Source organism: Colletotrichum phormii, assembly GCF_030913505.1.
Source record: "Colletotrichum phormii strain CBS 102054 chromosome Unknown BDP81scaffold_1, whole genome shotgun sequence".
In the NCBI taxonomy this organism is placed as follows: domain Eukaryota; kingdom Fungi; phylum Ascomycota; class Sordariomycetes; order Glomerellales; family Glomerellaceae; genus Colletotrichum; species Colletotrichum phormii.
Window position 1 is genome coordinate 311,144 of NW_026851443.1, and position 25,961 is coordinate 337,104.

General features: G+C 57.2%; 7 protein-coding genes across 7 annotated transcripts; 4 read left to right on the forward strand and 3 right to left on the reverse strand.

Annotated features, from left to right (window-relative positions):
* Window positions 1-176: 176 nt before the first annotated feature.
* BDP81DRAFT_444006 (peptidase M16 inactive domain-containing protein) lies at window positions 177-3,451 on the forward strand (the record flags this gene model as incomplete). The annotated part of the gene is made up of 3 exons (XM_060591773.1): window positions 177-943; window positions 993-3,207; window positions 3,263-3,451. The coding sequence occupies 3 exons, from the start codon at window positions 177-179 to the stop codon at window positions 3,449-3,451; spliced, it is 3,171 nt and encodes a 1,056-aa protein (XP_060451271.1).
* A 2,532-nt stretch (window positions 3,452-5,983) lies between these two features.
* BDP81DRAFT_456326 (BCS1 N terminal-domain-containing protein) lies at window positions 5,984-8,072 on the forward strand (the record flags this gene model as incomplete). The annotated part of the gene is made up of 2 exons (XM_060593153.1): window positions 5,984-6,505; window positions 6,582-8,072. 2 exons carry the CDS (start codon window positions 5,984-5,986, stop codon window positions 8,070-8,072), a joined length of 2,013 nt encoding a protein of 670 aa, XP_060451272.1.
* A 195-nt stretch (window positions 8,073-8,267) lies between these two features.
* On the reverse strand, window positions 8,268-10,782 carry BDP81DRAFT_337151 (RNA polymerase III transcription factor IIIC subunit-domain-containing protein). The gene is made up of 4 exons (XM_060585969.1): window positions 10,399-10,782; window positions 10,008-10,344; window positions 9,883-9,960; window positions 8,268-9,835 (listed from the first exon to the last, which is right to left on the reverse strand). Exons 1-4 carry the CDS (start codon window positions 10,645-10,647, stop codon window positions 8,421-8,423), a joined length of 2,079 nt encoding a protein of 692 aa, XP_060451273.1. The 5' UTR covers window positions 10,648-10,782; the 3' UTR covers window positions 8,268-8,420.
* A 2,345-nt stretch (window positions 10,783-13,127) lies between these two features.
* Window positions 13,128-15,309, forward strand: BDP81DRAFT_307434 (protein phosphatase 2A regulatory B subunit; the record flags this gene model as incomplete). The annotated part of the gene is made up of 5 exons (XM_060583366.1): window positions 13,128-13,151; window positions 13,222-13,572; window positions 13,624-14,580; window positions 14,629-14,927; window positions 14,976-15,309. The coding sequence occupies 5 exons, from the start codon at window positions 13,128-13,130 to the stop codon at window positions 15,307-15,309; spliced, it is 1,965 nt and encodes a 654-aa protein (XP_060451274.1).
* Window positions 15,310-16,133: 824 nt separating this feature from the next.
* On the reverse strand, window positions 16,134-17,182 carry BDP81DRAFT_412289 (uncharacterized protein). Its single transcript, XM_060589202.1, has one exon. The coding sequence runs from the start codon at window positions 17,146-17,148 to the stop codon at window positions 16,204-16,206; it is 945 nt and encodes a 314-aa protein (XP_060451275.1). The 5' UTR covers window positions 17,149-17,182; the 3' UTR covers window positions 16,134-16,203.
* Window positions 17,183-18,844: 1,662 nt separating this feature from the next.
* Window positions 18,845-19,422, reverse strand: BDP81DRAFT_388181 (uncharacterized protein; the record flags this gene model as incomplete). Its single annotated transcript, XM_060587064.1, has 4 exons — window positions 18,845-19,161; window positions 19,227-19,252; window positions 19,335-19,348; window positions 19,414-19,422. 4 exons carry the CDS (start codon window positions 19,420-19,422, stop codon window positions 18,845-18,847), a joined length of 366 nt encoding a protein of 121 aa, XP_060451276.1.
* A 1,770-nt stretch (window positions 19,423-21,192) lies between these two features.
* Window positions 21,193-25,258, forward strand: BDP81DRAFT_1316 (endonuclease/Exonuclease/phosphatase). Its single transcript, XM_060581746.1, has 4 exons — window positions 21,193-21,380; window positions 21,432-24,018; window positions 24,064-24,988; window positions 25,038-25,258. Exons 1-4 carry the CDS (start codon window positions 21,339-21,341, stop codon window positions 25,114-25,116), a joined length of 3,633 nt encoding a protein of 1,210 aa, XP_060451277.1. The 5' UTR covers window positions 21,193-21,338; the 3' UTR covers window positions 25,117-25,258.
* Window positions 25,259-25,961: the final 703 nt, after the last annotated feature.

Genomic DNA, 25,961 nt, shown 5'->3' on the forward strand with positions numbered 1-25,961 from the left:
GCTCGCCCCTCAGAGCTTTGAAACTATTTGCTTATGACTCCTTCAAACCCCTGCCCTGATGCCCATTCCTACGTCTCCATAAGATGTCCTAGTTCCTACAAATGTCTTCGACCAAGACACCAAGCTGACCCTTTCTCAGATCATTTCAAAGCTTGTTCAAAGCAAAGTCACACACCATGTCGCCTGAGGAGCAACGCAAGCCGCAGCCGCGGTTCCGCAAAGTCCAGAGCTTCAAGACGGACTATGCTCCTTGCCAAATCAGCCAGTATGTTTCGGAGAGGAGCGGCATGCAGGTTATTGTAGCCGACCGCAAGGGCCCCAAGACCAACGGCTACTTCACTCTCGCAACCGAGATCTTTGACGACTCAGGCGCCCCCCATACTCTCGAGCATCTGGTATTCATGGGCTCAAAGAACTACCGCTACAAGGGACTTCTCGACAAGCTGGCCTCCCGAGCCTACTCTGGAACGAACGCCTGGACTGCAACAGATCACACCGCGTACACGTTGGAGAGCGCTGGCTGGGAAGGATTCTCCCAGATCCTACCAGTGTACCTCGAGCACGTCATCGTGCCCGTCATCACAGACGAGGCGTGCATCACCGAAGTGCACCACATTGACGGCGAGGGCAACGATGCGGGTGTCGTCTACTCAGAGATGCAGGCTGTCCAGTTCAAGAGCGCCGAAATCATGGACCTTCGCGCTCGCCGACTGCTGTACCCGGAGAACGTGGGCTTCCGCTACGAGACCGGAGGCATGACCGAGGCCCTCCGGGTTCTGACCCCTGATCGCATCCGCCAATTCCACCGTGACATGTACCAGCCCCGCAACCTCGCCGTGGTCATCATTGGCGAAGCGGACCACAACGAGCTGCTGCAGATTCTTGACGAGTTCGAGGAGAGCATCAAGGACGACCTTCCGCCCTTGGACTCCCCTTTCAAGAGGTAGTTCAGTCCCCCACGCCTAATAAACCATGCTGACGTGAGTTTGCAGACCCTGGATCGACTCAGCACAGCCCCCGGCGCTCAAGGAGACCATCATAACGACAGCCGAGTTCCCCGAAGAGGATGAATCCGTCGGCGAGATCACTGTGGCTTTTTACGGCCCCAACTGCACCAACACCATCGAGACGTCTGCACTCAACGTGTTGCTGACATATCTTTGCGGTTCCTCTGTGTCAATTCTCGAGAATGTCATTGTCGAAAAGGAGGAGCTTGCAAGCTCCGTATCCTACTGGTGGGATGCCCGGCCCAACTCCGTCATCTGGTTCCAGCCGACTGGTGTCGAGACGGAGAAGCTGGAGTTTGTCGAGAAGAGGCTCGTCGACCTGCTAATGGAAGTGGCATCGAAGCCCTTGGACATGGCGTACCTGACCTCATGCATCCATCGCGAACGCCTTCAGGTCAAGTTCCAGGCCGAGGAGTCTGAGGGCTTCTACTCCAACAACATCATCACAGACTACCTCTTTGGCAAGCGTGATGGCTCGACGCTCAAGGACTTGCAGTCCTTGTCCGAGTACGAGGAGCTCGAGAAGTGGACCGACGCTCAATGGAGGGACTTTTTGCGTAAGTGGCTGTCCGATGCTCCCCACGTCTCCATCCTCGGCAAGCCGTCCCACGAGCTCGCAAAGAAGCAAAAGGCCGAAGAGGAGGCGAGACTTGCAAAGAGAAAGGAGGAGCTTGGCGCCGAAGGCCTGGCTGACCTCAAGAAGCGTCTCGATGCCGCCAAGGCTAAGAACGATGAGCCCATTCCGGCCTCCGTGATTGATCAGTGGGCTGTCCCTGGTACCGAGTCGATTCACTTCATAGAGTCTGACACGGCGAGGTCTGGAAAGGCCAAGGGCCTCGGTCTCGTCGACAACGCGGCGCAAAAGGTCATTGACAACGCCAAGCAAGGGCAAGATCCCCTCTTCATCCAGTTCGAGAGCGTGCCAACCAACTTTGTGCACCTGACGGTCTATCTCGGTACATCGCAGGTGCCGATCGAGCTGAAGCCGCTGCTGCCCATCTTCAACGACAACTTCTTCAACACACCCATCATGCGCGATGGAGAAAAGGTTGGCTTCGAGCAGGTTGTCATGGAGTTGGAGCAGGACACCATTAGCTATGGTCTGCGCTCAACAAGAGACTACGGCGACCCCGACGGCGTCATGATCCAGTTCCAGATCGAGGCTGCAAAGTACTCCACCGTGATCAACTGGATCCGTACCATGATGTTTGACAGCGTCTTCGACACCCAGCGCCTCAAGGCGGGCGTCCAGAAGCACTTGGCCGACATCCCCGAGCTGAAGCGTGATGGTAGGTCAATGGCATCTGAAATCGACATGTCGATTCACATGAAGAAGGAGTCCTACTCGGTTGCCAAGCGGGCACTCGTCAGAGCCATCTACCTGCGTCGCCTCAAGAAGCTCATTGCCTCTGACCCGGAGAAGGTCCTCTCCTGGTTCGAGCAGCTGCGCAAGTCCCTCTTCACCTCAAACAACGTGCGCATCCTCGTCACGGCCGACGTCGCCCGCCTGCCCGAGCCCGTGGCCGCCTGGGACATCCTCAGCCACAACCTCAAGGGCTCCAACGAGCTGCTCCCCATCATCAAGCCGCACACCCTGCTCACAAAGGAGGGCCAGAACCCCGGAACCGTCGGCGCCACCATCGTGCCCATGACCACAGCCGAGAGCTCCTACGGCGTCAGCACGGCTAAGGGCATCACGTCCTTTGACGACCCCCGGCTCCCGGCCATCATGGTGGCCATTGGCTACCTCGAGACCACCGAGGGCCCCCTCTGGAACTCGGTCCGCGGCCAGGGGCTCGCGTACGGCTCGTACTTTGGCCGCGAGCTCGACACGGGCGTGATCCAGTACAAGGTGTACCGCTCGCCGGACGCCAGCAAGGCGTTTGCCGTGTCGCGCGAGACGATCCGTAAGATCGCCGAGGGCGAGGTCGAGATTGACCGCCACCTCAAGGAGGGCGCCATCAGCCAGGTTGTTGTGCAGTTCGCCGACGAGCAGTCGACGATGGCGTCGTCGGCGGCGCAGAACTTTATGCTCGGCGTCGTACGGAGCCTGCCGCTGGACTGGCACAAGAAGGTCATGAGGGACGTCCGGGACGTGACGGACGAGCAGATCAAGACGGTGCTCAAGGAGCTCGTCATGCCTGTTTTCAAGCCTGGCAAGAGTAATGTTGTCATTACCTGCGCTCCGATCTTGCAGGAGGTATGTTTTTTACGATGCAGTTTCACAACGAACATTTACTGACGTATTGTTACAGAACATTGAAAAGGCGTTCAAGGAGATGGGCTACAAGACGGATGTCCAGCAGCTCGCCTACTTCCATGACGACTACGGCCTCAAGGGTGACGAGGACGAGGAGGAGCTCGAAGATGACGAGGACGGTGAGAGTGATGATGACGAAGAGGACGATAGTGAGGGCGACGACAGTGATGAAGAGTCAGATTAAAGGGGCATTCTAGACTAGCATTGATAGAGCTGACAGCTTGAGCATCCTTCGTGTGTAGGCTGGAATATCAGAGGCGCCTGTTCAAGATATGTCGATCAACATTTTGACTGAAGTAGTTCCATCCATCGTCTTTGGCCTTTTGACAATGGCTAGGATATCATCAGAGCAGCTTTCTCGTCGATAGCCAAGCGATGGTACTCAGGGGCACTGCCCTCAACCCTGTAGACCTCGAGGTCCTGTCGTTCTGCCACAGCTCGGGCGGCTCTCTGGATTGAAGACAACAACGTTTCTTGGGTCGCGCTCGTATCGACGGCAGAGCGTTCCGGATAGAGTACCTTCCAGTAGATCATCATTACCCTACTCATCATGGAATCCTCAGCGGGAAGTGGACCTAATGCGAAGTCGAGCACTTATAATGACTCGTGAATTTCCATGGTATGCAGCCGCTCAGAGTCTGAAACCCATTATCAACCGGTAGAAGGCGCGTATTGTGCCCTCGGTTTCGTTCCTGGGGCGTTTCCAGGGTCTTTTGGGCCGTGTAGGTCTTGAAGAGTTCCGCTTGGAAGATTAAACACGACTCGCGTGCGCCCTGTTACTTGCAGTCGTTCTTGTAGCTTGGTCCTCTTGTCTGCCATGGGCAACCCCTTGGACAATACGAAAAATAGCCATGTACAGTTGTAGAAGAGTTTTACGAGTTACTTAACATACACCTTACTCTATTTAAGTTTTGATAGCAGTAGTTGTGATCTACACACCCGCGGTTGCGTTGAGTTGACATAGGGAAGTGGGAGCAACCCGAACCCAACGAGTTCATATACAAACGCTTCGATCCACAGGAACTAACACATTAGTCTCAAAAGTTACTGCTCTACATCCAAAACCTAAGCAATTCTATCTATACATCTCCCCGTCTCTCTTCCCCTCTGGGCCAACATGAAGTTCACGGCCCTCTTCGCCCTTGGCGTCGTCGGCGTCCAGTCGATAGAGCTCATCAGCGAAGACCCGCTGTGCAAGTACGAGAAGCTCAGCGTCGCGGCGTGGTACAACTGCAACGATGCCAACGGCGGTAGCGACCCCTACAAGGACTCGGACTGCGATTTGCCCTGCGCGCGGGCTGGGATGAACGAGGGGGGCAAGTTTAAGCATGTTAGCAACAACTGGGGCGGGAACAGGTGTGCGCTGCAGTGTTATCTCAAGTGAACTGTGAGTAGAAGGAAGGATGGCGAACTAGAAAAGATGAAATTGACGGGACTAGGCGAACAGGAGTGACTAGGGACTTGAGAAAGACTGTTGGATTCGGCATAAGGAGGCGTCTCGATCATTGCCCATGCTGCTGGAAATAATTACGGGGAAAGCATAGTCAGCTCGCGATGCTGCCAAATAAAATAATCTCATTACCTTATGCTAGTTTGCTTCATCGTCCGGCAGCCGGAAGGTCAACAGATCCCGGACCGGCTGCAGTAGCCACCAGCGCCGAGTAAAATGGACCCTACCCGACCGTGTCGGCCGTTGTGGATACCGTTACCCGGATAAGACGGCATCTGCCTGAGGCCTCCACTAGCAGAAGCATGCAGTGACGGCCAGAAACGGCCCAGCGCCCTTAGCCACACGGCCATGGAACTGCGGCGGCCTCAAGACTCAGGTTATTCCTAGGGGGTGCTGGACCCTGTCAACATTGAGTCCCACAACTTCTCTTCGTATCTTTCGCCCCTTTTAAGCGTCAACAGAGACACTGCAACTCGGTCTTGAACTTGACAATCCCTCGGAGCCGACTTGCCGACCCTTTTGCCATCTCAACTCTGATGAACAGTCACTGTAGTTGCTGGGATGTTGTGTCTCAGTCTCGCAAAGATCTAGATCGTATGAGTCACATGTGACTTGGTTGATTCGCAAGTTGCTACCCCGGACATGACACTCCAACTGCAAGTGCAACCTTGAATTACCGGTGGTACAGCAGCACAGGTTCTCTTCCACTGCCTGCCGCGAATGTGGGTTTCTCTTGTTGCAGGCTTACAGCAAAACGACTGATGACGTTGACCCATCGACGTACACTCCCCCCACACTCTTTATGTCTCTGTTGCAGTCACCTGTTTAGAGCCGTTGCATCGGGTCAATCACAGAGCCGCAAATTGGTCTTAGTCTGGTTCACCATGGCAGAGGCCGTGAAATTCATTCGCCACTCCAGGCAACTCTGCTTACCTCCGCAGTCTCGGATTCCGACTCTGTCAGACTCTGCAGAGTCGACTGCAAGGCTATAGTGTGGCGCGTACTCTCAGTTGCTCTGTTATGCAAAGGACTTTTCCCGTTCAATGTCTGGATTAGGCACGAATACGACGATTGCCTAACTAGATACGCGGCTCACTCGAGTTGCCTCTTTCAACGTCCACTCTTTGAATCCACAACTCTACTACTTCTGCCTCTGGCGCCTAGTTTGTCTCTGTCAACATATATAAACAGGCAGGGCGTCTGCAATCCATCTTGTCGCCCAAGCAATCCTATTGCCACCCCATCGCCATGATAGACCTAAGCAAGATGGACTTTTCAACCCTCTTCAAAGGCAACCTAACCGCCATGGCGGAGAACATGACGGGCGGACGAGGAGGCTACGCAGCAGGCAACAACAAGATGATGGAGAGCCTGCTGCCCATGCTCGGCGGACAATTCAACCCCGTCGTCCGCTCCCTGATGCTCCTGTACCAAATGATCGGCTCCAACCTCGGCATCGACCCGACGTTGATTCTGACGCTCGCGGGTTTCTTCTGGGCCGCGAACCGCGTCGGCCGCCAGGCCTACGGCGCCGTCTTCCGTCTCATTCAGGACAATTTCATGAGCTCCATCCACATCTCGAGCACGGACGAGATTTACACGCACATGATGAAGTGGTTGGCGCTCCAGCCGCTGATGGCGAGTTCCCGCTCGCTGACGGCCGAGACGGTGAGCAAGACGGCGTGGGAGGAGGAGGAGGAGCTCGAGGCGCTGCAGACGAGGACGATTGCCGGGAGCGGGAGCGGCGCGACGGAGTTTCTCAACTTTTCGAATCAAGAAGCCAAAGCTGTGAGTCCCCCCCTTCTTCCATAACAACATTTAATACGAGTTAAGTTTCAAGAACGTAACTAATACCGAAGTACAGCCCCCGCGATACGTCCCCGCCGTCGGCGTCCACGGCTTCTGGTACAAGAACAGCTACTTCCGCCTCCACCGCAAACAACAATCTGTCTTTGACGGCGAATCAAACTACGGCACGTTCCGCAAAGAAGAAGACCTCATCGTCTCCTGCTTCGGCCGCAACCCGTCGCCCATCAAGGACCTCCTCCGCTTCGTCAAGGAATTCTACTACCAGGACCACTACGCCCGCACAACCATCAAACGGCCCAGCCCGGCGCCGATGCGCCGCTACGGCGGGCGGTACAACTGGAGCCAGGTCGCCAACCGGCCCGTCCGGCCGATGCGCACCGTCGTGCTGGACCCGCGGCAAAAGGCGCAGGTCATGGCTGACATGAATGAGTACTTGCACCCCGCGACGCCGCGGTGGTACGCGAACCGCGGCATTCCGTTGCGGAGGGGGTATTTGTTTTATGGCCCGCCGGGCACGGGGAAGACGAGTTTGTCGTTTGCGCTCGCGGGCGTGTTTGGGCTTGATATTTTTGTGATTTCGCTGTTGGAGCCGACGTTGACGGAGGAGGATTTGGGGACGTTGTTTAATTCGCTGCCGAGGCGGTGTGTTGTTCTGCTGGAGGATATCGATACCGCGGGCCTCGCGCGCGTCGAAGACGAGGCTGATGGCTCTGGTGGTGGTGGTGGTGCTGCCGGGGGCCCCAACGGCACGAAAGAAAGTGACGATAAATCCAACAAGGACAATATCAAAGACGAGAACAGCAAAAAGGCCTCGGCAGCAACAAACAAAGAAGACTGGAAAGTCTCGGACCTCGCGCGCGCCCTGAAAAAAGAATCCAAAGACGATAAAAAGGGCATCTCCCTCTCCGGGCTCCTCAACGCCATCGACGGCGTCGCATCCCAAGAAGGCCGCATCCTCGTCATGACGACCAACAAGCCCGAATCCCTCGACGAGGCGCTCATCCGGCCCGGCCGGGTGGATCTGCAGGTCGGCTTCACCAACGCCACGCCGGCGCAGGCGACGGAGCTGTTTCAGCGCATGTACGAGGCTGACGGGGCGAGTCCGGCCAAGAGGGTTGACGGGCACGTGGCGCCGCCTACGAATCCCAAGCCGAGTATTGTTGTGAATGGGAGCGGAGGGAGTGCGGGTTCTTCGTCGAGTGCCACACCATTGTCCGCATCAGCGTCTTCGACTCCTTCGGCTACGCAGTCTTCTTTCCCTTCACCCGCGGACCAACTCTCCTCCTCCTCGCCGTCGTCACCAGAGGCAGCGGCGGCGGCAGCAGCCGAGAAGAAGCGCCACGAGTTCGACGGCGAGGAGCTGGGCCGCATCGCCGACGAGTTTGGCGCCCTGATCCCCGACGGCCACTTCAGCCCGGCCGAGATCCAGGGGTTCCTGCTGAAGCGGAAAAAGGATCCCCGGCGGGCGCTGCGGGAGACAGCGGCGTGGGTGGAGGGGATGAGGCAGCAGAAGGAGAATAAGACCAAGGTGCTTAGGGTGCAGTGAGGGATCTCTCTCTGTCTCTCCTTCGCGGTGTCTCTCTCGCGGTGTCTCTTACGTATACGTTTTGTGCGGTCTTCGTTGCCGCGCTAGTTTAGGACTAGTAAATTTCTTTCTTTTTGGTCTCCCGATCTGAGGCTTCTGGGAGTGCTTCAACGGAATACGGTAGCATAAGATATGGGCATGGGAATACATCCGAGATGGGAGATTCGGCCTAGTTTGTAAACAGCATAATACAGCATGACCCGTTGCCAGGACTCCTCTGCCTCAACTTTGAACCAAACCTAAGCCACTGTGATCATCTCTGGGCTGAGGACTCACCACACCACTTACATTGACACACCCCTATTCTCATCAAGGCAGGACTTCCGAGGGATACGCCGCATCCACGTCCGTATCGCCGGGCTGGTCTGCGAACCGAACGCCGCGCCGCTCACGAGCACCACCATAGACGACTGGCTCTCCGACAAGCCCCTCATCGTACTCATCATACCTCTCACCGTCGGCGTCATACCCGTAGCCCTCTCCATCATCGTCCTCGTCACCGTACTCCTCCTCCTCCTCCTCCTCCTCCATACCCTCATCAAGCCCAGGCACGGGTGCAAAGACCCGCCTCTTGGGCTCGTAATCTGCATCGCCATCATAGTCAATGTCTTCCTCGCTGTCGTCCTCGTCACTGTCTTCCGCGCTGAGCTCATCCTCCTTACCGGCAGCCTTGCGCCCCGCGGCGGCGGCGGCGGCGGCAGCGACACCCCGCGGCCCGTTAGACTTAGTGACGCGGTACGCGGTGCCCTTGCGCTTCTTCTTTGGCTCCTTGAACCGCCGGCCGTACAGCACACGCTTCTCGGCGTCGGTGAGCTCGAGGTCGGGTAGCGGCACGTGAACGCTCGAGGAACCCGGCGGCGGCGTTGTGTCGCGCACCTCATAGATGCCGGCAAAGTCGTCGTCCGTGAGCTTGCGCCCAAACTGGATCGCAATCATCTTGGTCTTCATGATGCCCTTGACCTTGGCCCACGTGCCTTGGTGGTACCAGCCGCTGTTGTAGATGTCGACCTCGGGCCGCTGCGGCGCCGTGGCAAAGATGTTTGCAATCAGGGGATCGGTAATGTCGCAAATTTGCCAGACCTTGCCGTCGGTCCAGTAGGACTTGCCGTCAAAGACGTGGGACTCGTGGTTGTCGCCCTGGGGCTGGCGCTGTTCGGTGCGCAGGCTGCGGATAGCGTGCCATGTCTCGCCAATGTGCCCAGCCTGGAGCTTGCGCATGTTGAAGATCATTGTCTGGTACGTTCGGAAGGAGGGATCGTTGCGCGGGTCGACGCCGTACCTGATGATGGCATCGCGCCAGGGCCCGCCACGGAATTGGTAGCCGACGTAGCCAACGCAGCGCTTCATGACGTTGGCGTTGCGGACAACGGACCCGAGCTTGTTCATCAGGGACCGCCGCGTCCAAATGGGCCGCTCTTCCATCGCCTCCAGCATGCGAGCTATGCAGTAGGTGACCTCCTCGTCGGAGCCGTCGTAAGGGGTTTGCGGGCCAGGCGGAATGGGATATTGGTCTGCTTTGAGGAAGTAGCCGATGAGAGTGGGCAACTGGGTGTTGATGAGCTGGGCCTGGCCTGTCTGGTCGAGCTCGGTGCGGACATATGGGTTTTGGGAGTAGTTGTAGATGAAGGGAAGCGTCATTGGCGTCCACACGGGCGGCGGCACAATATCAACGTTTGGCCCCTTGTCGACGCCGTCAATGAACTTGAAGTCCCTCATCTTGGTGACTGTGGCTTGTTAGGCACGACTCGGCCAGCGCTGAAGCTCGACTTACTGTCGCCAGGCATGACCTGGTTCATGAACCTCGAAATAAAAGGAGACTGCTCGAGGCCCCAGTGGAAATCCGCCATGCCTGTCTCTTGTCAGTTTGGGTAAACGAGTCGATGCGCATGTCCTTACCTCTGAAGCGGTGGGTGTGTTTAATGACTCCGACGGCTTCTACACCGTAACTGTCGATGTTGTCTCGCATTTTCCGCCGCAGGAGCTTTGGATTGTCCAGCCGCGACCTGGAGTAAATCGCCTCGGCTGTCGGGCTGGCTCTGGGCACATCCCGCATGTCGACTTCACCTTCCCACGGCCCATCCGTCCCTCGCTTCCTTTTCCTGCCGGTCCGCTTCGGGACCGTGACCTTCAAGACCACATTGTGGCTCGTAGCGCTGTGAGACATGATGGGTCTGCGGAAAGGGCTCTCTGGGTTGAGATAGAAGGGAATTGTGTTGCGCTCACTATCAAGGATCTGGACATGGCGTCAGTATCAGAAAGACACCCTCGAGGACGCCGCGACACACACATTCTGAAAAGACGAGACGTTGCCAAACGCCTTTTCTGTCCGATCCAGGTTCATGACAACCATGGGGATTTCGACAGCGCCCATGGTCCTCTTGGGGATCGAGAATCGGGGTGCCGAGTTGCTGCTGTCTTTGCTGGATGGTGATGGGCCACTGCGCGTCTCTTTTGGGGCCGCATCCACGGTTACGCCTTCTTGCGCCGTCTCATCATTGACGGGTTCGTCCTGGGTGTCCATGGCGACGGCTTGCATGCTGGGGTCTATCAACACACTTGGGTTGAGGTTTGGTGGTGGTTAATCAGTCGGAGCCAATTGATTGGCTGCTTCCGACTTGGAAGCCGTAGAAGACTGTGTAATGGAAGATGTCCCAGGAGAAGCGCTTGGCGAGACCGAATGCCGTTCTGGTCACCCCGTGGCTGTCACTGGAATTTTGATGCCGTCCTGAGCGACTGAGGTTGAATTGATGCACGGTGCGAAGTGTAGCCCGTCCCGAATGGTCACTGCATTTTCAGCGGGTGCTCTGGGCGGCATGGAGTCCCTGCACTGTAGAGCTCGCGCAATGGCAGGCGCGATGGAAACCGACAAAAAGTTGTCACGAAGTTTATGTCTTGCTAGATTTGATGTGGCATCACTAAAGAGACATCAGATGAATGTCGTCTCAGACACAGATAAGGATGTGAAAGACACGCGATGATTCTCCCATCAAGAAACCCCATCAACTCTATTTACAGCGATGTAGAGTCTCACAGGAATGGAGACGGACGTATTCGCGTTTCAGATGGCTCAGCTGGCCCTTTTTTTCGTCCAATGTTGATCAGTTGTAGAGTTGTTCCCGAAGAACTGGGCGACGGTTGTTTCTGAGGCAGCTTGGGCCCCATGGTGATGTGATGATGCCCACATGGCGGGATGCGTCCCAAGGAGAGGTCCCTGCAAGGGCTAGCAGGTGACTTGCAGCGCTTTTAGTACATACTGTACCTATCCAGATGCGTAGCAGGAGTGATGTTATCACAGTGTGTGTCTGGTCAAGAATGGCACGGCTCAAACGAAACGGGACCCTTTTTCTTCAGTTTGGCACCTTGGGTGCGTGGCTTGGCAGTGTGCTGTCATGATCTTTGGCTCTGTGTGCATTGTGATGTCTTTGTGTGGAGATGGTCTGTGGGGGCCAAGGAGGTGCAGTGACCCGACCCGGACCCGTCAAAATCCTCCGGAATAACACTACGGCCGTCAGGAGAAATTGAGCTCCAGGGTCCAGCTCCCAGTCCGCCAATCAGAGTCGTCAAAGACGAAGAGGCACCACGCAGAGCTGTCCAACCAGACGAGGGCGACTTATCTTACCTAATCCTGAAAGCATCCGTGCACAGCCACCAGTCTGTGGCAGTCGGCGACAGTTGTTATCACTCGCAGTAGGGAGGTACCAAAGTCCCCTTTACCCCATCCGTTCTGCATAGCACCTGCGGTCGGCCCTGCACGCCTGCTGCTGCTTCGTGGTGCCCTGTTGTAGCTTGTGGTCCTCGCAGCGACTGTCCTGTATCCAGTCACCACCTCAGTGTGCCAGTGTGCCAGTTCAACAGCCCAAAACCCACTCGCGGTTCCCACCCAATTCCTGCACAGTAAGGTAGGTGCGATTGTGGTATGCTGCAGTCTGTCCAGTTAGGTTGCTGATGCAGCCGGGAAGGGAAGCACCAGACCACACCTTCCACTGTCCACTGCGGTCTGCCCACAGCCTCGACCTCCACTCGTCAATCTCATCCCTCCTGTCCCCTCTTACAACAGCACCATATGCCGACTGCGTGTCTCTATCTGGAGTCCCAATGCGCATCCTCATCACCACTTCTTCTTCTTCCAAACCCATTCTGTCATTGAACAACTGTCAAATTTGCCTTATCTGAACCCTTTCTATCCCCCTCGGATTCCAACTCCAACCCTAACCCCCCCCCCGCGTCAACAGCCCTCCCAGTGTCAAGGCCTGTTCCTGGCTGGCTGCCGCGCATCACTGGGCCGTCTCCAGCTGTCCACCAGCACCTCAGTCTCTCGCTCTCTACCTTAATATTTCCACCGCCGCTAGCACGTTAGGGGAGGTCGGCTTTCTGGTCCCGCGTCGTCGTCTCACACTTCACACCTGGGCCCCGCAAACAACTTCAGCTTTACCGACGATCCAGAGATTCCACCCCCCATCTACCTTCTCAAGAACCTCTCGCGTCTGGCTCTCTTCCTTTCGCTGCCCGATCGCTCCAAACTTCCCTTCATCTGCCAACTTTTGATGGGTCGTTCCCTTGTCGCAACTCACCCGCCAATCCGACACTCTAGCTTCCCCCTGCTCTTCGCATCCAGAAGCGACGCCTTCCTGACAACCCAACCCCAGCCCTCGCCGAGCAACAGCGACAGCGACAGCGACGCCCACGCCCTCCTTTCATCATCACGTCGACATCGATCTGCCGACGCGCTCGCTACCGCCTAGACTTCCACCGCGCCCACGCATTAACCTTTCATTCACTGCGCAGCTCACCATCCGGGCCGTCTACCAACCCGCCCGCATCGACTGCCCACATTCGACGACCCGGCCGATACTACCCCCTGCAGCACCACCTGCACCTCGACCGTCGTTCGCCCTGCGCTCCTCCATATCCCGAATCGTTGGACCTGCGTCCATTGCGGTATACTGTCTCTAGTTGCAGCTTTCGAGTCGGCGAGTCTGTCGCCCCACGGAGAGGGACACTACAGTGACGTCCACAATGAAGCGCTTCAGCCAGAGGGTGGTGAGTTCTCCGTCAATACCCGGGCCCCTGAAGCCCAATCCCGCTGTTGAACACGATATTGACAACCCAGCATGCTCAGCTCTCGCGCGGCAAAGACCCAAATAAGCCTAAGAAGAATAAGGACGCCAAAGATGGCACCGCATCCCCCGGCGGTGCTGGGTCAGGCCGAGATGCCAACCAGTCACCCAACCCGACACCCTCGTCCTCCACCACGAACCTCGCCGACGCCCGCAACAAGCCCCTGCCTCCTAACAACGCTGGCGGAGAGCACGGCACCGCGAACCAGCCCTCTCCATTGAGCAACCAGCAAGGTGCCGACCGATTCAGCTCTGCGGGTGCAGCCCAAGGTGCTAACGGTGGAGGTTCTCCAGGCCGTCATGGAACTTTGCCGCCCACTGTCATCATCAGCCCCAGTGCTCCGGTAAGACATCGTCATATTGTTGTTGACGTTGCTGATCGCTGACACTCTCAGCATGTCCCACCTCCCGGTGCAGCGGAGACCATGCCGCACGATCTCGCGCCCCCCAAGGCCGGCACCAAGTCGCTCATGTTCGATCGCCTCCACCAGACCCCCAAGGACGTCCCCGAGGGTCTGAGGACACCCAAGCGACAACACTCTTCGAGATTCGACATCTCTGCTCACCGCGAGCTCGAGAAGCTACCCGGCTTCCACGAGGTGCCCCCTAACCGTCGTCAGGAGCTGTTTATGCAAAAGATTGATCAGTGCAATGTCATCTTTGACTTTAACGATGCTAGCGGTGACATGAAGTCCAAGGAGATCAAGCGATTGGCGCTCCACGAGCTGCTCGACTACGTAGCTAACAACCGCCAAGTCATCACGGAACCAATGTACCCCAGAGTCGTCGAAATGTTCGCCAAGAACCTCTTCCGACCTATTCCCCCGCCGATGAACCCCCAGGGTGAAGCGTTCGATCCCGAGGAAGACGAGCCCGTCCTGGAGGTTGCATGGCCCCATATCCAGGTCGTTTACGAGTTCTTTCTCCGATTCATCGAGAGCCAGGACTTCAACACCAACATTGCCAAAGCCTACATTGACCACAGCTTCGTCCTCCAGCTCCTGGAGCTTTTCGATTCCGAGGACCCGCGCGAGAGGGACTTCCTCAAGACAACCCTGCACCGAATCTACGGCAAATTCCTCAACCTCCGGTCCTTCATCCGTCGCTCCATCAACAACGTTTTCTTCCAGTTCACCTACGAGACGGAAAGATTCAATGGCATCGCCGAACTTTTGGAGATACTCGGATCCATTATCAACGGTTTTGCCTTGCCGCTGAAGGAGGAGCACAAGACATTCTTGACAAGGGTGTTGATACCATTGCACAAAGTCAAGAGTCTCAGCATGTACCACCCTCAGTTGGCATACTGCATTGTCCAGTTCCTCGAAAAGGACGCGTCACTGACGGAAGAGGTGAGCCCCCCCCGGTCATTCCGTCGTGGACTGAACTAACACGTGTAGGTCGTGCTCGGACTCTTGCGATACTGGCCCAAGGTCAACAGCACAAAAGAGGTGATGTTCCTTAACGAGGTCGAAGACATCTTCGAAGTCATGGATCCCGCCGAGTTTGCCAAGGTTCAGGAGCCTCTTTTCCACCAACTCGCCAAGTCTGTCGCCAGCCCCCATTTCCAGGTGGCAGAGCGAGCCCTCTACTTCTGGAACAACGAGTACTTTTGCAACCTCGTCAGCGACAATGTTGAGATCATCCTGCCCATCATGTTTGCGCCGCTTTACGAAAACTCAAAGGGCCACTGGAACCGGTGAGTTACACACGCTCGACAGACCTAGGACCTGCTAACCATCCACAGCACCATTCACGGCATGGTTTACAACGCCATGAAGCTGTTCATGGAGATCAATCCCCAACTATTTGACGACTGCTCTCACGACTACACCGAGCAGCAGAACAGTGCCGCAGCCAGAGAAGCCTTGCGCGAGAGGAAATGGGCTTCAATCTCAGACCAGGCCGAGCAAAGGCGATCGGCAAACGGCGCACCGACTGCGGGTAGAGCCCACGCCGGATCTCTTTCCCGCGTCGACGAAGTTGACGGCACCGAGGACAACCAGAAGCGACTAGATTCTCTTAAGCTGCAGGATGGAGATCGCAGGGATCGTCGGCAAGAGCAACAAGACTCGGTATGATCAGCCCACAACCACGCATGATTTTACTCGTGTCATTTGCCCCTGCTCAACGTGCCTTTGCGCTGCTTTCTGTTCGTGACGCAGCATTACCTGTTGGACCATGGATTAACGAATTCTAGGACGCGGAAGAGAACGGCGAAGAAAAGGCCGAGGCGGACGAGGAGTCATGACGGGGACCGACATCACTGAATGATACGCCTTCAACCGGTTGAGGGGGGATTTTTTAAAAGGGGAAACTCATGCATGAGTTGTATGCTGGAGGGAATGATTCAGAGGATCACCCAGGAAACGACTCAAGGCGGAGGGAAAGAAAGGCTTCCGTGCTCTAGGGATGGGGCCTCGCCGCCCCCGGGAACATACTTAATTTTCATGATGTCACTTCTTTTGTTTTTTCTCTTTTGCGTGGAATACAACCTCGACTCGAGATCGAGTTGTTTCCCCGCCCGCCGTTTTTGGGGTGAAAGATTTTGGTGTGAGGGGGCTCGAACAAAAAAAACGTTATTGTGTTGGGTGTGCTGGGAAGAAGGGGAGAGGAAAGGGAAGCACAACCAGGCGGACGATGAGAAAAGATAGGACTGGCGTACAAAGGACGGAATTTTGGGGGGGAAGACACGGCTTTCCCTTTTTGTTTCCTGCGTGAGCTTTACTGCAACCCGAGCCGGGGAGCGGATGAAAACAGCTCGCGAGAGAAATCGAGAGGTGGTGGTCTACCCCCCTTGATTTCTGTCTTGGACGATGAATGAGTACAGGCGAAGATTCCGCCACAATTTTAGACTTGGGTAACAAAAACGGCTTACGCAAAATGCGCTTTGAAGCGTTGTCTCTGCGGTATTCGTGTCATGTTTGATGGCGTGTATTTTGCTAATCTACAGGTTTCTCTCTCTGTCTTCTTGACTACCACCCGCCTCTGCCGCGATCGAAGCCTCCACCCCTGCCCCCTCGTCCACGGTAGCCTCCGCCATTACCTCGTCCGTACTGCTGATACTGATTCTGCTGCTGTTGCTGCTGCGGTGGAGGCGGAGGTGCCGCCCACCCGCCACCCATATGCGGAACCCCTGGGCCCGGCGGCGGAGGAGCCCAGCCGTGCTGTGGAGGGGGGCCGCCGAGGTGAGGCGGTGGCGGCGGCGGCGGCCACTGACCATTGTAGCCTTGCGGAGGCGGTGGCGGAGGCGGTGGGAAGTGACCGAAGCCGCCGGCCGCTTGTGGTAGTGGCGGGGGGTACGGCGGGAAGGCTTGAGGTTGCGGGGGGTTGTAGCTTGAGGGAGGGGGCGGCGGAGGAGGCTGAAGATGGTGATGTTGCGGTTGTCCCCAGCCGGTGGTGTGGCCTCCTGCCCCAAACTCTGGAGGGTTGTGGTGCCGGTTGCGGTCGGGTGGTGGTAGTGGTGACCTGCTCGCACTGGCGCGGCCCTTATTCCTATCGCCATCTCTTGCTGGGCCACGATCGCGCGAGGTTGATCTTGATCTGTACCGAGGACGCGACCTCGACCTGGATCTTGACCGGGACATGGACCTGCTATAGTCTCTCGAGTCGTAACGGTTGCCCCGCCGAGGACTGTGTCGACGGTCACGGCTCCGACTGCGGCTAGGAGTCCGCGAGTCCGGCGACAGTCTGCGTCGTTTAAAGGCCGGGGGGGAATCGCTTCTGCTGGATCGGCTGCGGGAGGAGCTCCGAGAACGGCTCCTGGAGTCGGACCGCCCACGGCCGCGGTCTGCTGCTCCGCCTTTGGTCTTCTTCCTTCGCTGCTTCATCTTCTCGCAGAACCTGCGGGACCACCCGTAGTACGTCTCCCCGTCGACGACCTCGCCCGTGATCTCGTCGAGAACGATGCGCTCGCCCATCTCGCTGAGGTCGGCGTGCTGCTGCTGCTGCTGCTGCTGCTGCTGCTGCTGATCGTCCTGCGGGGGCGCGCCTGGGTTGTAGAGCCTTTCGACGTCCGCGAGCAAGTCCTTGACCGCCTTGGCGAGGGCCTTGTCCGCCGGTCCTGGGGCGAGCTGCAGCGGCTTGATCATGTCTGGGTTCATGGGTTTCGTCGAGTTGGGCGTAAGGTGCGGCAGCCAATTCGCGGCTGGGAGATCGAACCAAGGCGCGTTGGGATCGCCGTGGATCGAGGGGATCGTGTAGGGTGCATCTTTGGTTGGTCTCGCGCCGAGACTCGACCCCGTCTGGCCCTGTCCTCCTCCCTTTGACACCTTGCCGCCGTGAGGTGCTTCTTTGACGGTCTCGCGCAGGTCGTCGATGACGGTCGCGGAAAAGTACATATGCTTCTCCCATAGCGCCAGCAGATTCTCGAGCTTCTTCGCGTGTTTGGGGCAGTTTGGAAACTTGGCGGCGCCGTGGAGGAGGGGCGTCAGGCTGGCTTCCAGGGCTGTCGCGAAGCGTGCGTCCCGATCGCGCACGGCGACATGGTAGAGGACGTCGTTGATGACGTAGAGGATGTGCAGACGCTTCCTCCGTGTGGAGGGCTTCGTCTTGCCGTCATCGGGAAAGGAGTTGGAGAGGGCGGCCAGGTATTTGCCGACGGCGGTGACGCGCGCCGGCGAGGGGACCAGGTTCTTGAGGATCCAGCGCTTGCATTTCTAAAGAGAGGCGGCGGGAGTTTAGTCGACCTGCAACCACACAAAGGAGCGCACATGGCAGATGGAAAAGGTGGATAGAAAAAGGACAGCGGCAATAGTAGAGGCCGTTGGAGGGCGTCAAACCTGAACGTTGGCGGGCGAGCACTGGTGTATCGCGTCGTGGAGGAGGGTGTGGAAGCTCTCGATCTCGGGCCTGGTGAGCGAGACGGGCTCTTTGCGGAAGAGGATGGCGCTGAAGGAGGCCTTGGCTATTGCTAGCTCAGGGTTCGCCATTGTGACCCGGTCGCATGCCTGCTGGTTGGGATTGGATCTGGGAGAGCAGGCAGACAAGTGACAGGTGAGGTTGAAGTGGGATGTCGAGGTCGAAGCTAAAGCTGCGAGGAGCAAAAAAGCCACAAGCTACAACGGCCGCGACAGCTGGGTGCTTACGGCCAATGTGGCTTAGCTCGGATTGAGGCTGGATGTCTGTTCGAATCGGGGGTTCTGCGGCATCTTCCGGAAGGACCCATCTGCCCAGTGCGAACAGTGGCTCGTGTCTTAGCGGTTTGCGCCGATCGGCCACCTCATGCGTGAAGCCAACGGGATTCAGGTGTTGGTGGTTGAGGCAATTGCGCACACCTCGCCGATGCAGAACGACCAATCGTAGGCTGGTAATTGAGGGGCTCGTTGAGTGATTAGAGTGTTCTTCTTTCGCCGTCGAGGGTGATGCGTGTTTGGATTCAATAACGGAGTCGTCGATGTAATGAATCATTGACAAGCTGCCTCCCACGCTCTAGACATTGAGGTTCCAAATCACCAACGCGAAGCATCCCGACAAGTTCAAACGCGAGAAATAGGACATCGTCTCTTCGTGTCGTCCTCAATGATACAATGTACAGCCAAAAACCAGCCGAGCAAACAATTATACTACACGAGCTCGGGGGCTGGTCGAGGTCCATCCACCGTCTTGGTCCCGTAACTATGAGAATCGATCTCCCTTTGTACTCCTAAACGGCGTACTACTTTCGTATTTGCTCTTCTCCGTCACTCGCTGCGCTTCGGTCGCCGGGGCGTGGCGGGTCGGGGCGGGATCGGAGCTGGACTCCTGGCTAGGGGAGCCGGCGGTATCGGTGCGCGCAGCTCCGGCCATGGCGGACGCGGAGCCGGGCTGGGAGGGACCGTTGTCGCCGTACTCAAGAGACTGGACCATCATCTTCTTCTGGCGCTGCTCCTCGAAGCGGGCTGCACGATCGGCGTTGATGCTCTGCTTGGCAAAGTAGTAGGCAGCTCCGCCGGCTGTAAGTGCGACACGTTAGCTGCGGTTCTGGAACAAGAGTCAAAAAGCTCAGGTGACGACGTACCTGCGCAGAGGGAGCCCCATCCAAGCCTGCGAGACGAGAGGGTGTCAGTCAGTGGTGTTGATCGACGAGGAGAGCGGTTTGCGACGAGAGACGACGAGTCAAGCCTACCAGAATGATTTGACCTAGGATTAGGCTTGATGTCAGCCAAGAACTTGAAACCATGTGCGACGGCCGAGGAGGAACTTACGGTGTTCATGTTTGCGGTGGGATGTGAGGATTTGAGGATTTGGACAGACGGGTTTGTAGCAGTCGAGAGTTGTGTTGTTTGGTCTGAACAAGACTGCAAAGGAAAGAAAGAAAAAAAAAGTAGCCCTGTCGGGTAAGGTAGCTGAGCTGGCTCAAGGACGTTGTGAACCCGGTCGATCGGAGCGCAAGCTGCCACTGAGCAATGAGGACGCACTGTAGAAAGTGGGATGGTCTGATGATAGAGCTTGAGAATCCCCGATTTGCTTGGCCTTCTGCACCGTGCACACGAGCTGTGGACCCCGAAAGATGAAAGAGGTTAGCGACGGTCGCTGACACTGACCAGACAGAGACACTCGACAGAATATCTTGGACCGAATTAATGATATGGCAATGCTTAAAACTCGAAAGGAGACATCAGAGAGACCCAAGCCGTGCCGTGTACCCCGTTATGGCGGTTGAAACAATTCCCATCCAGATTCTGTAATCCAGGGTGGAGGGACAACAGAGATCCTTCAACCCAAGGTACCAGCTTCGTCGGCTCACGGCTTCAAGCTGAGGTAAGCAGGTACGTAGTCCCAGACCCCAGGCACGGGACAGGTGCTGTGCTGTGCCTGCCTGCCACGCCTGCGAGGGACGTATTTCACAGGGGGTGTCCAGCGGCAGATCAGGCTGTGGATTCGCCTAATTACGGAACGACTAGTGTCCAACCTTGAAGTTCCTCAGGAACCAAGGCCAACGGCGGCGGCCCTTGTATCCCGAGCCGCAAGCAAGGTACATGCGACAAAGTGCCTCTCCTCCACTTGTGGCTGAGGGCCTCCGTAATCCGTACCTCGACTTCTCTTGAGTCTCCTCTTGGGCTCTCAACCCTGGGCACAACTGGTGAGGCTGGCAGAGATGGAGACACTTACCTGGGCCTTGGCAGGGTCATATGTCATTACGGGGACTGCTAAGCCCAGACGGGCCATAATGCTGCGGCGGGACAGGCACGACGGCACGTCGCAGCGCAAGTCGTAATTGACGGCAGTGTTTGGATGGCGAGTCCCCTCAATCCTTACGTACATCCCACCACGTACCGCTACCCCCCCCCCTCCCCCTCTGTCTATGGAGTACTTTGGCACTCTTGGGTGAAGTGACTTGGAGTCTGTCAGTGTCGGTTACCACCCACCACTTCATCTCACACTCCATCCAGTGGCATCAGGTCCTGAGGTGTGCACGGCGCCGCAAAGCACTACTGCGGCCTACGTGCCTAGCATACGTTTCCCTTTTCCCTCCCCTCCCCTTCCCTGCCGTGCCTGCCCACCTGCCCTGCCTCATCTCGGAGAAGGGTACTTCCCTTCATCCCCCAGACTGGCAGCCAACCCAGGTACCGGCGAATCAGGTACACCATCCACACACTGCCGTCCCAGCAAAACGGCGACGCAGTACCTTACTCCGTACGGGCTACGGCTGGGAATCTTATTGCTCCAAGGGGCCATTGCAATGCCACTTCGTCGTCAATCACAACCTCCCGTTCCTTACTGCCACCACCGCTCCAGAAAAACACCCGAATCTCAACTTTCCCTCTCACCTCCAACGCGCCCATCGTGACGACCGCTGCCTCAACCTGGCCATGCTCCCATTCGCATCTCACTAGCTTCGAAACATCCGCCCAGCATCATTATGCTCCTCAGCCCTCTTGCACGGCCGTCCATCCCACTTGTCAGAATCTCTCCGACCACACGCGCGCAACAAACTCTCGCTCTCACGCCCGCTTACGCATCCTTGCGACACTCGACGACCTCGTCAATCCATAACCACCAACACATTCTGCTTGGCTAAGCCGCCGACAGACCACACGCCGCTGAAGGGCTCATGAGGATACACTTGCAGGCGTGGGTGTAATGGGTATCGGCACCCTGGGCTCCCGCTGTCGTTTCTGCTACAACCATGGCTCCTCCCGCTCAGAATGGGCCTGATGGCTCATCACTTGTACGCTGCCCGTGACCCCCCGCCATGCTGCCATGCTGACCAGACCCCCAGAAACCCGTCTCGTCGCTGAGGGCCAAGTTCGAGAACATGAACAAGAATGGCGAATCTGCCGCTGCGCCTGGTCCCTCCCCACCCCGAACAATCTCTCCGGCCCCGAAGCCAGAATTCCTTCGAGATGCGAAAGCCTCCTCCGAAAGCCTCCCGATCCCCCCGAGACCCCGTGAGCGCGCGAGCATCTCGTCACCGTCACTCCCGCCTCCTCTGCACGAGCCCGTCCCTCGCTCCCCCGGCCGCTCCCTGGGTGTTCCTCCTACTTTGAAACCCGAGCCGGTGAAAGCTCCTTCGGTCCTGGTAGAACCGCCTCAGTCACCGCCCAAGAACTCCATCTCGAGGTTCTCCATCGCCGAGGCGCCAGCCTTTCTAAACGCTGCCGACTCCGGCTCTTCCACCCCCACCACGCCAACCACTTCGCGAGCCTTCAAGATCCCAAGTCGGCCGCACACCCCTTCGCTCGATCCGCGACGTTCGCCGAGACTATCTGCTTCACAGCCGCCTTCACCACCGCCCCCGAGACGATCTGGCGAGATACGAAGGGACAACAAGCCCGCCGTGCCCCCGCCAATCAACCGTGCCGAAAAGCCGTCGATGCGAGACCAGCCAAAAGCCCCCTACTACGCAGACCATCAAATCGGGGCTGTTGATATCAGGGGCAAGCTCAGGGAAGAGACGTCTCCCTTTAATAGCCCGCCTGGGAGCCCGGATAGTGTTCACGAACCGGCCCCTCCAACGCTCCCCACCAGGCCAAAGGCGCTCGCAGCGCAGACGGAACCACCACCGCCCCAGAGAGGTAGACCCCTAGATGTCGGATTCGCGCCGCCGCCCGTTCATCATTCGATCATGACGAAGAGAAACCAGCGGGAGCAGGATACGAATGGGTTCATCAAGGGTCAGATCACACCGCAGATTACGGGTGACCGGCCCAGTGTACCCGCTCTTCCCGCGAGGCCGCAGACCGTTGCGGAGCCCCCGCCGCGGCCGCCCGTGACGATGAAACCGCCTCCGCGGCCTCCGAGGGCAGGCATCAACACCCATGTCGTCAGCCACTCCGTCAGCCATTCGGTCGACTTCCAGCCACCGCCCAAGCGAATCGTCTCGACCCCGACAACAACACATCTTCCGCCCCCATCACGGCTACCGGGGCGTGCCAATACGGTGACAGACCGAACGTCACCAAGGCCGCCGCCTCCTCAACCACCCCAGCCTGTCCAGCACGTTCAGCACGTTCAGCACGTTCAGCACGTTCAGCCCGCCCACGTACAGCCTGCGCAACCACCACCACCGCCCGAGCCGACTGTGTCTCTGATTCCCTCCAGCAACACGTCAAAGGTCGAGATCAACGGCAACATACCAAACTTCCCGGACCCCGCAAACGTCAACCGACGACCGCCCTACATAAAACATGGCATGCACGAAATCCAGACCAAATACGACCCGCGGACGTTCGACGTGTGCGGCGATCTCATCTGCACGACTGGCCACCTGACACGGGTGTGGAACCTGCGGGACGGCGAGTTGTTGATGAGTTTTGCCCACGGCGAAGGTATCAAGGCTACGGCTGTGGCCTTCAAGCCCGGCTTGAATGTGGACGAGGAAGGAAAGAGACTGTGGATTGGAAACAACTTTGGCGAGCTGATGGAAGCTGACATTGCGACGCAAAGCGTGGTTGCGAACAAGCCAGGAGCTCACAGCCGTCACGAGGTTGCCAAGATTTACCGCCACTTCAACGAGATGTGGTCGTTGGATGAGAATGGCGGCTTACTCGTCTGGGCCCCGGACGAAGAGACTGGGACGCCGGATCTGACCAACAACGCCCACCAAGCTTTCCGCCTACCCAAGGGCCATTCGTTCTCCATGGTTGTTGGGGACGAGCTATGGCACGCGACGGGAAAAGATATTCGTGTCTTTGCGCCATCGTCAGACGGACAAACCCAATTCCAAGTGTTGGTCCGCGCTCTGGCCCAGGACACGGCGGGCGAGGTGACTTCGGGAACCCAAGTGCGGTCACAACCGAACAAGGTATTCTTCGGTCACGCCGATGGCAAGGTGTCCATCTACAACACCCAGGACTTTTCATGCCAAGGCCTCGTCAACTTGAGTTCGTGGAAGATTAACTCTCTTGCGGGTGTTGGCGATCACCTCTGGGCAGGCTTCAACACTGGCAAGATTGGTGTCTATGACATGGAGCCCACGCCCTGGGCACAGAAGAAGGATTGGCAGGCTCACGAGAAGAACCCCGTCGTGAAGCTCGTCTCGGACGTATCGAGTTGTTACAGGCTGGATCGCCACCAGGTCATCTCCCTTGGCGCCGACAACATGGTCCGCGTTTGGGACGGCCTGCTGCAGGACGACTGGCACGAGGCGGAGATGAAGGCCATGGACACGCAGTACTGCGAGTTCCAAGATCTCAAGGTGCTGTGCATGACGTGGAACGCGGGTGCTTCAACGCCTCACAGTCTGCGATACGCACAAGAAGATGCCGAGTTCATCAAGAGCCTGCTCACGTCCAACAGTTCGCCAGACATTTTGATCTTTGGGTTCCAGGAGCTGGTGGACCTGGAAGACAAGACGGCGACAGCTAGTAAGTTTCCCGTTCCCCCATCGAAAACCAAGCTAACGGTAGAAGAACGCTTCCTCAAGGTGAAGAAGAAGGAGGGCTCGGACCAGGAGCGCATGAGCCATCAGTATCGCGACTGGAGAGACTTCCTCCTCAAGAGCCTCGACGACTACATGCCCCCGGACTGTCTGTATCATCTGCTCCACACTGCCACGCTGGTTGGGTTGTTCACTTGCATCTTTGTCAAGTCGACGCTTAGAGATCGGATCCAGAATCTGAGCGCAGCAGAAGTTAAGCGAGGCATGGGAGGCCTTCACGGCAACAAGGGCGCAATCGTCGTGCGGTTCATGGTGGACGACACGTCAATGTGCTTCATCAACTGTCACTTGGCAGCGGGCCAGTCGCAGGCCAACAGTCGCCACAACGACATTGCCGCGATTCTCGAAGCGCAAATCCTGCCGCCGGAGCGAGATCCTAGCGCTCGACTCGATAGCTACGTCGGCGGAGGAGACGGCACCATGATCTTGGACCACGAGCTGTGTCTGCTCAACGGCGACCTGAACTACCGCATCGACACCATGTCGCGCGACACGGTCGTCATCGCAGTGAAGCAGAACAATCTCGCCAAGCTTCTCGAGCGAGACCAACTTTTGGTGGCCAGACGGCGCAACCCTGCCTTTAAGCTGCGTGCGTTTGAAGAAATGCCCATCACCTTTGCGCCGACGTACAAGTACGACGTCGGCACGGATAATTACGACACGAGCGAGAAGAAGCGCTCGCCGGCGTGGTGCGACCGGCTGCTCTACCGCGGCGGCGGCAGGATCAAGCAGGTGGATTACAAACGACACGAAGTGCGCGTCTCCGACCACCGACCCGTCACGGGCAGATTCAAGTTTACGGTCAAGAAGATCCAACCCAAGGCGCGGGCAATGGCGTGGATGGACTGCCAGCAGAGATTTGAGGACCTCAAATGGACCGAGGTTGACAATGACAAGTGAGTTTCCAGAAGCTGCGGGATGAGACGACGTACTGACTAGGTCTAGGATGGCATACCTGACAAATGTCATTGGTTATGACGAAGCCACGGCGCGGAGCATCATCCATCCTGAAGCGGCCGCGTGAGCTGCTGCGGACCACACACACGAACGTACAGACGACTACTCTGGGCCAAAGGGGGGTTAATTTAGATGACGGGATCAGCATGAAGTCGGATGATGCACAATGGTTCATGATGAATGGTTGGCGGGGGGTTTAGAGGATTATCTCTTAACGTAACGAATTTGGCCTGGAGGCCGGAAAAAAGGGAATCACGAAAGGGGGGGAGCGGACGGAATGCATGATTGCAAAACAACAAAAAACCTAACTCTTGAAAGCGTCTCACGACTTTTTTATTTTAATTTTGGCATTTAATGGCGCAGCTTAGACAGAGACAGGGAGAGCAAGAGAAGCTTTTGGGGAGTTTCCATGGCACTTATCAATGGCTCAATCACGATACGAACGTATGCAAGCTGGCAACTGAAGAGGCTATCATGGAGAGTCAGAGCCCTCTTTTTTGATGCGGATTTGTTGCGTTGCGTGTGCTGGCCACCGAGTAGAAAAGGGGGGGGGTAGGGGAGGAGATTCAACCGGCGACGGACATGGAATAAGTTGAAAAGGGGTAATGAGAAAAGAAGAAAAAGATTGATCCAAGATTGTGTGATTGATGATGATGGTGTAGATTGTGACTTGTGGCCAAGACATTTGGGGGCCGCGACTCCCTCCCCTCCCCCCATGCATATTTAGACCCGATCACTGCTGCAGCCTGCAGCTGAGGTACGAGCAAAAGTGACAGTGGTGTTTCCGTACCTTGCATGAAGGGTGAACCCCCTCGATCCTTCGTCCTGGACGTCGAAGTTGCATGAGTGCTGCACGAGTGCTGTTCGTGGGCGTGGCGGAACGAGTCAGGGGCTTTCGGATTGTATTGCCGG

Bases quoted from the DNA above. Each gene is read 5' to 3' on its own strand.
- BDP81DRAFT_337151 (XM_060585969.1), bottom strand. From the start codon at position 10,647: ATGCAAGCCGTCGCCATGGACACCCAGGACGAACCCGTCAATGATGAG. The intron at 10,345-10,398 runs GTGTGTGTCGCG...CGCCATGTCCAG, and splicing joins ACGTCTCGTCTTTTCAGAAT to ATCCTTGATAGTGAGCGCAA. The intron at 9,961-10,007 runs GTAAGGACATGC...GACAAGAGACAG, and splicing joins ACACACCCACCGCTTCAGAG to GCATGGCGGATTTCCACTGG.
- BDP81DRAFT_412289 (XM_060589202.1), bottom strand. From the start codon at position 17,148: ATGGGCGAGCGCATCGTTCTCGACGAGATCACGGGCGAGGTCGTCGAC.
- BDP81DRAFT_1316 (XM_060581746.1), top strand. From the start codon at position 21,339: ATGGCTCCTCCCGCTCAGAATGGGCCTGATGGCTCATCACTT. The intron at 21,381-21,431 runs GTACGCTGCCCG...CCAGACCCCCAG, and splicing joins GGCCTGATGGCTCATCACTT to AAACCCGTCTCGTCGCTGAG. The intron at 24,019-24,063 runs GTAAGTTTCCCG...TAACGGTAGAAG, and splicing joins AGACAAGACGGCGACAGCTA to AACGCTTCCTCAAGGTGAAG.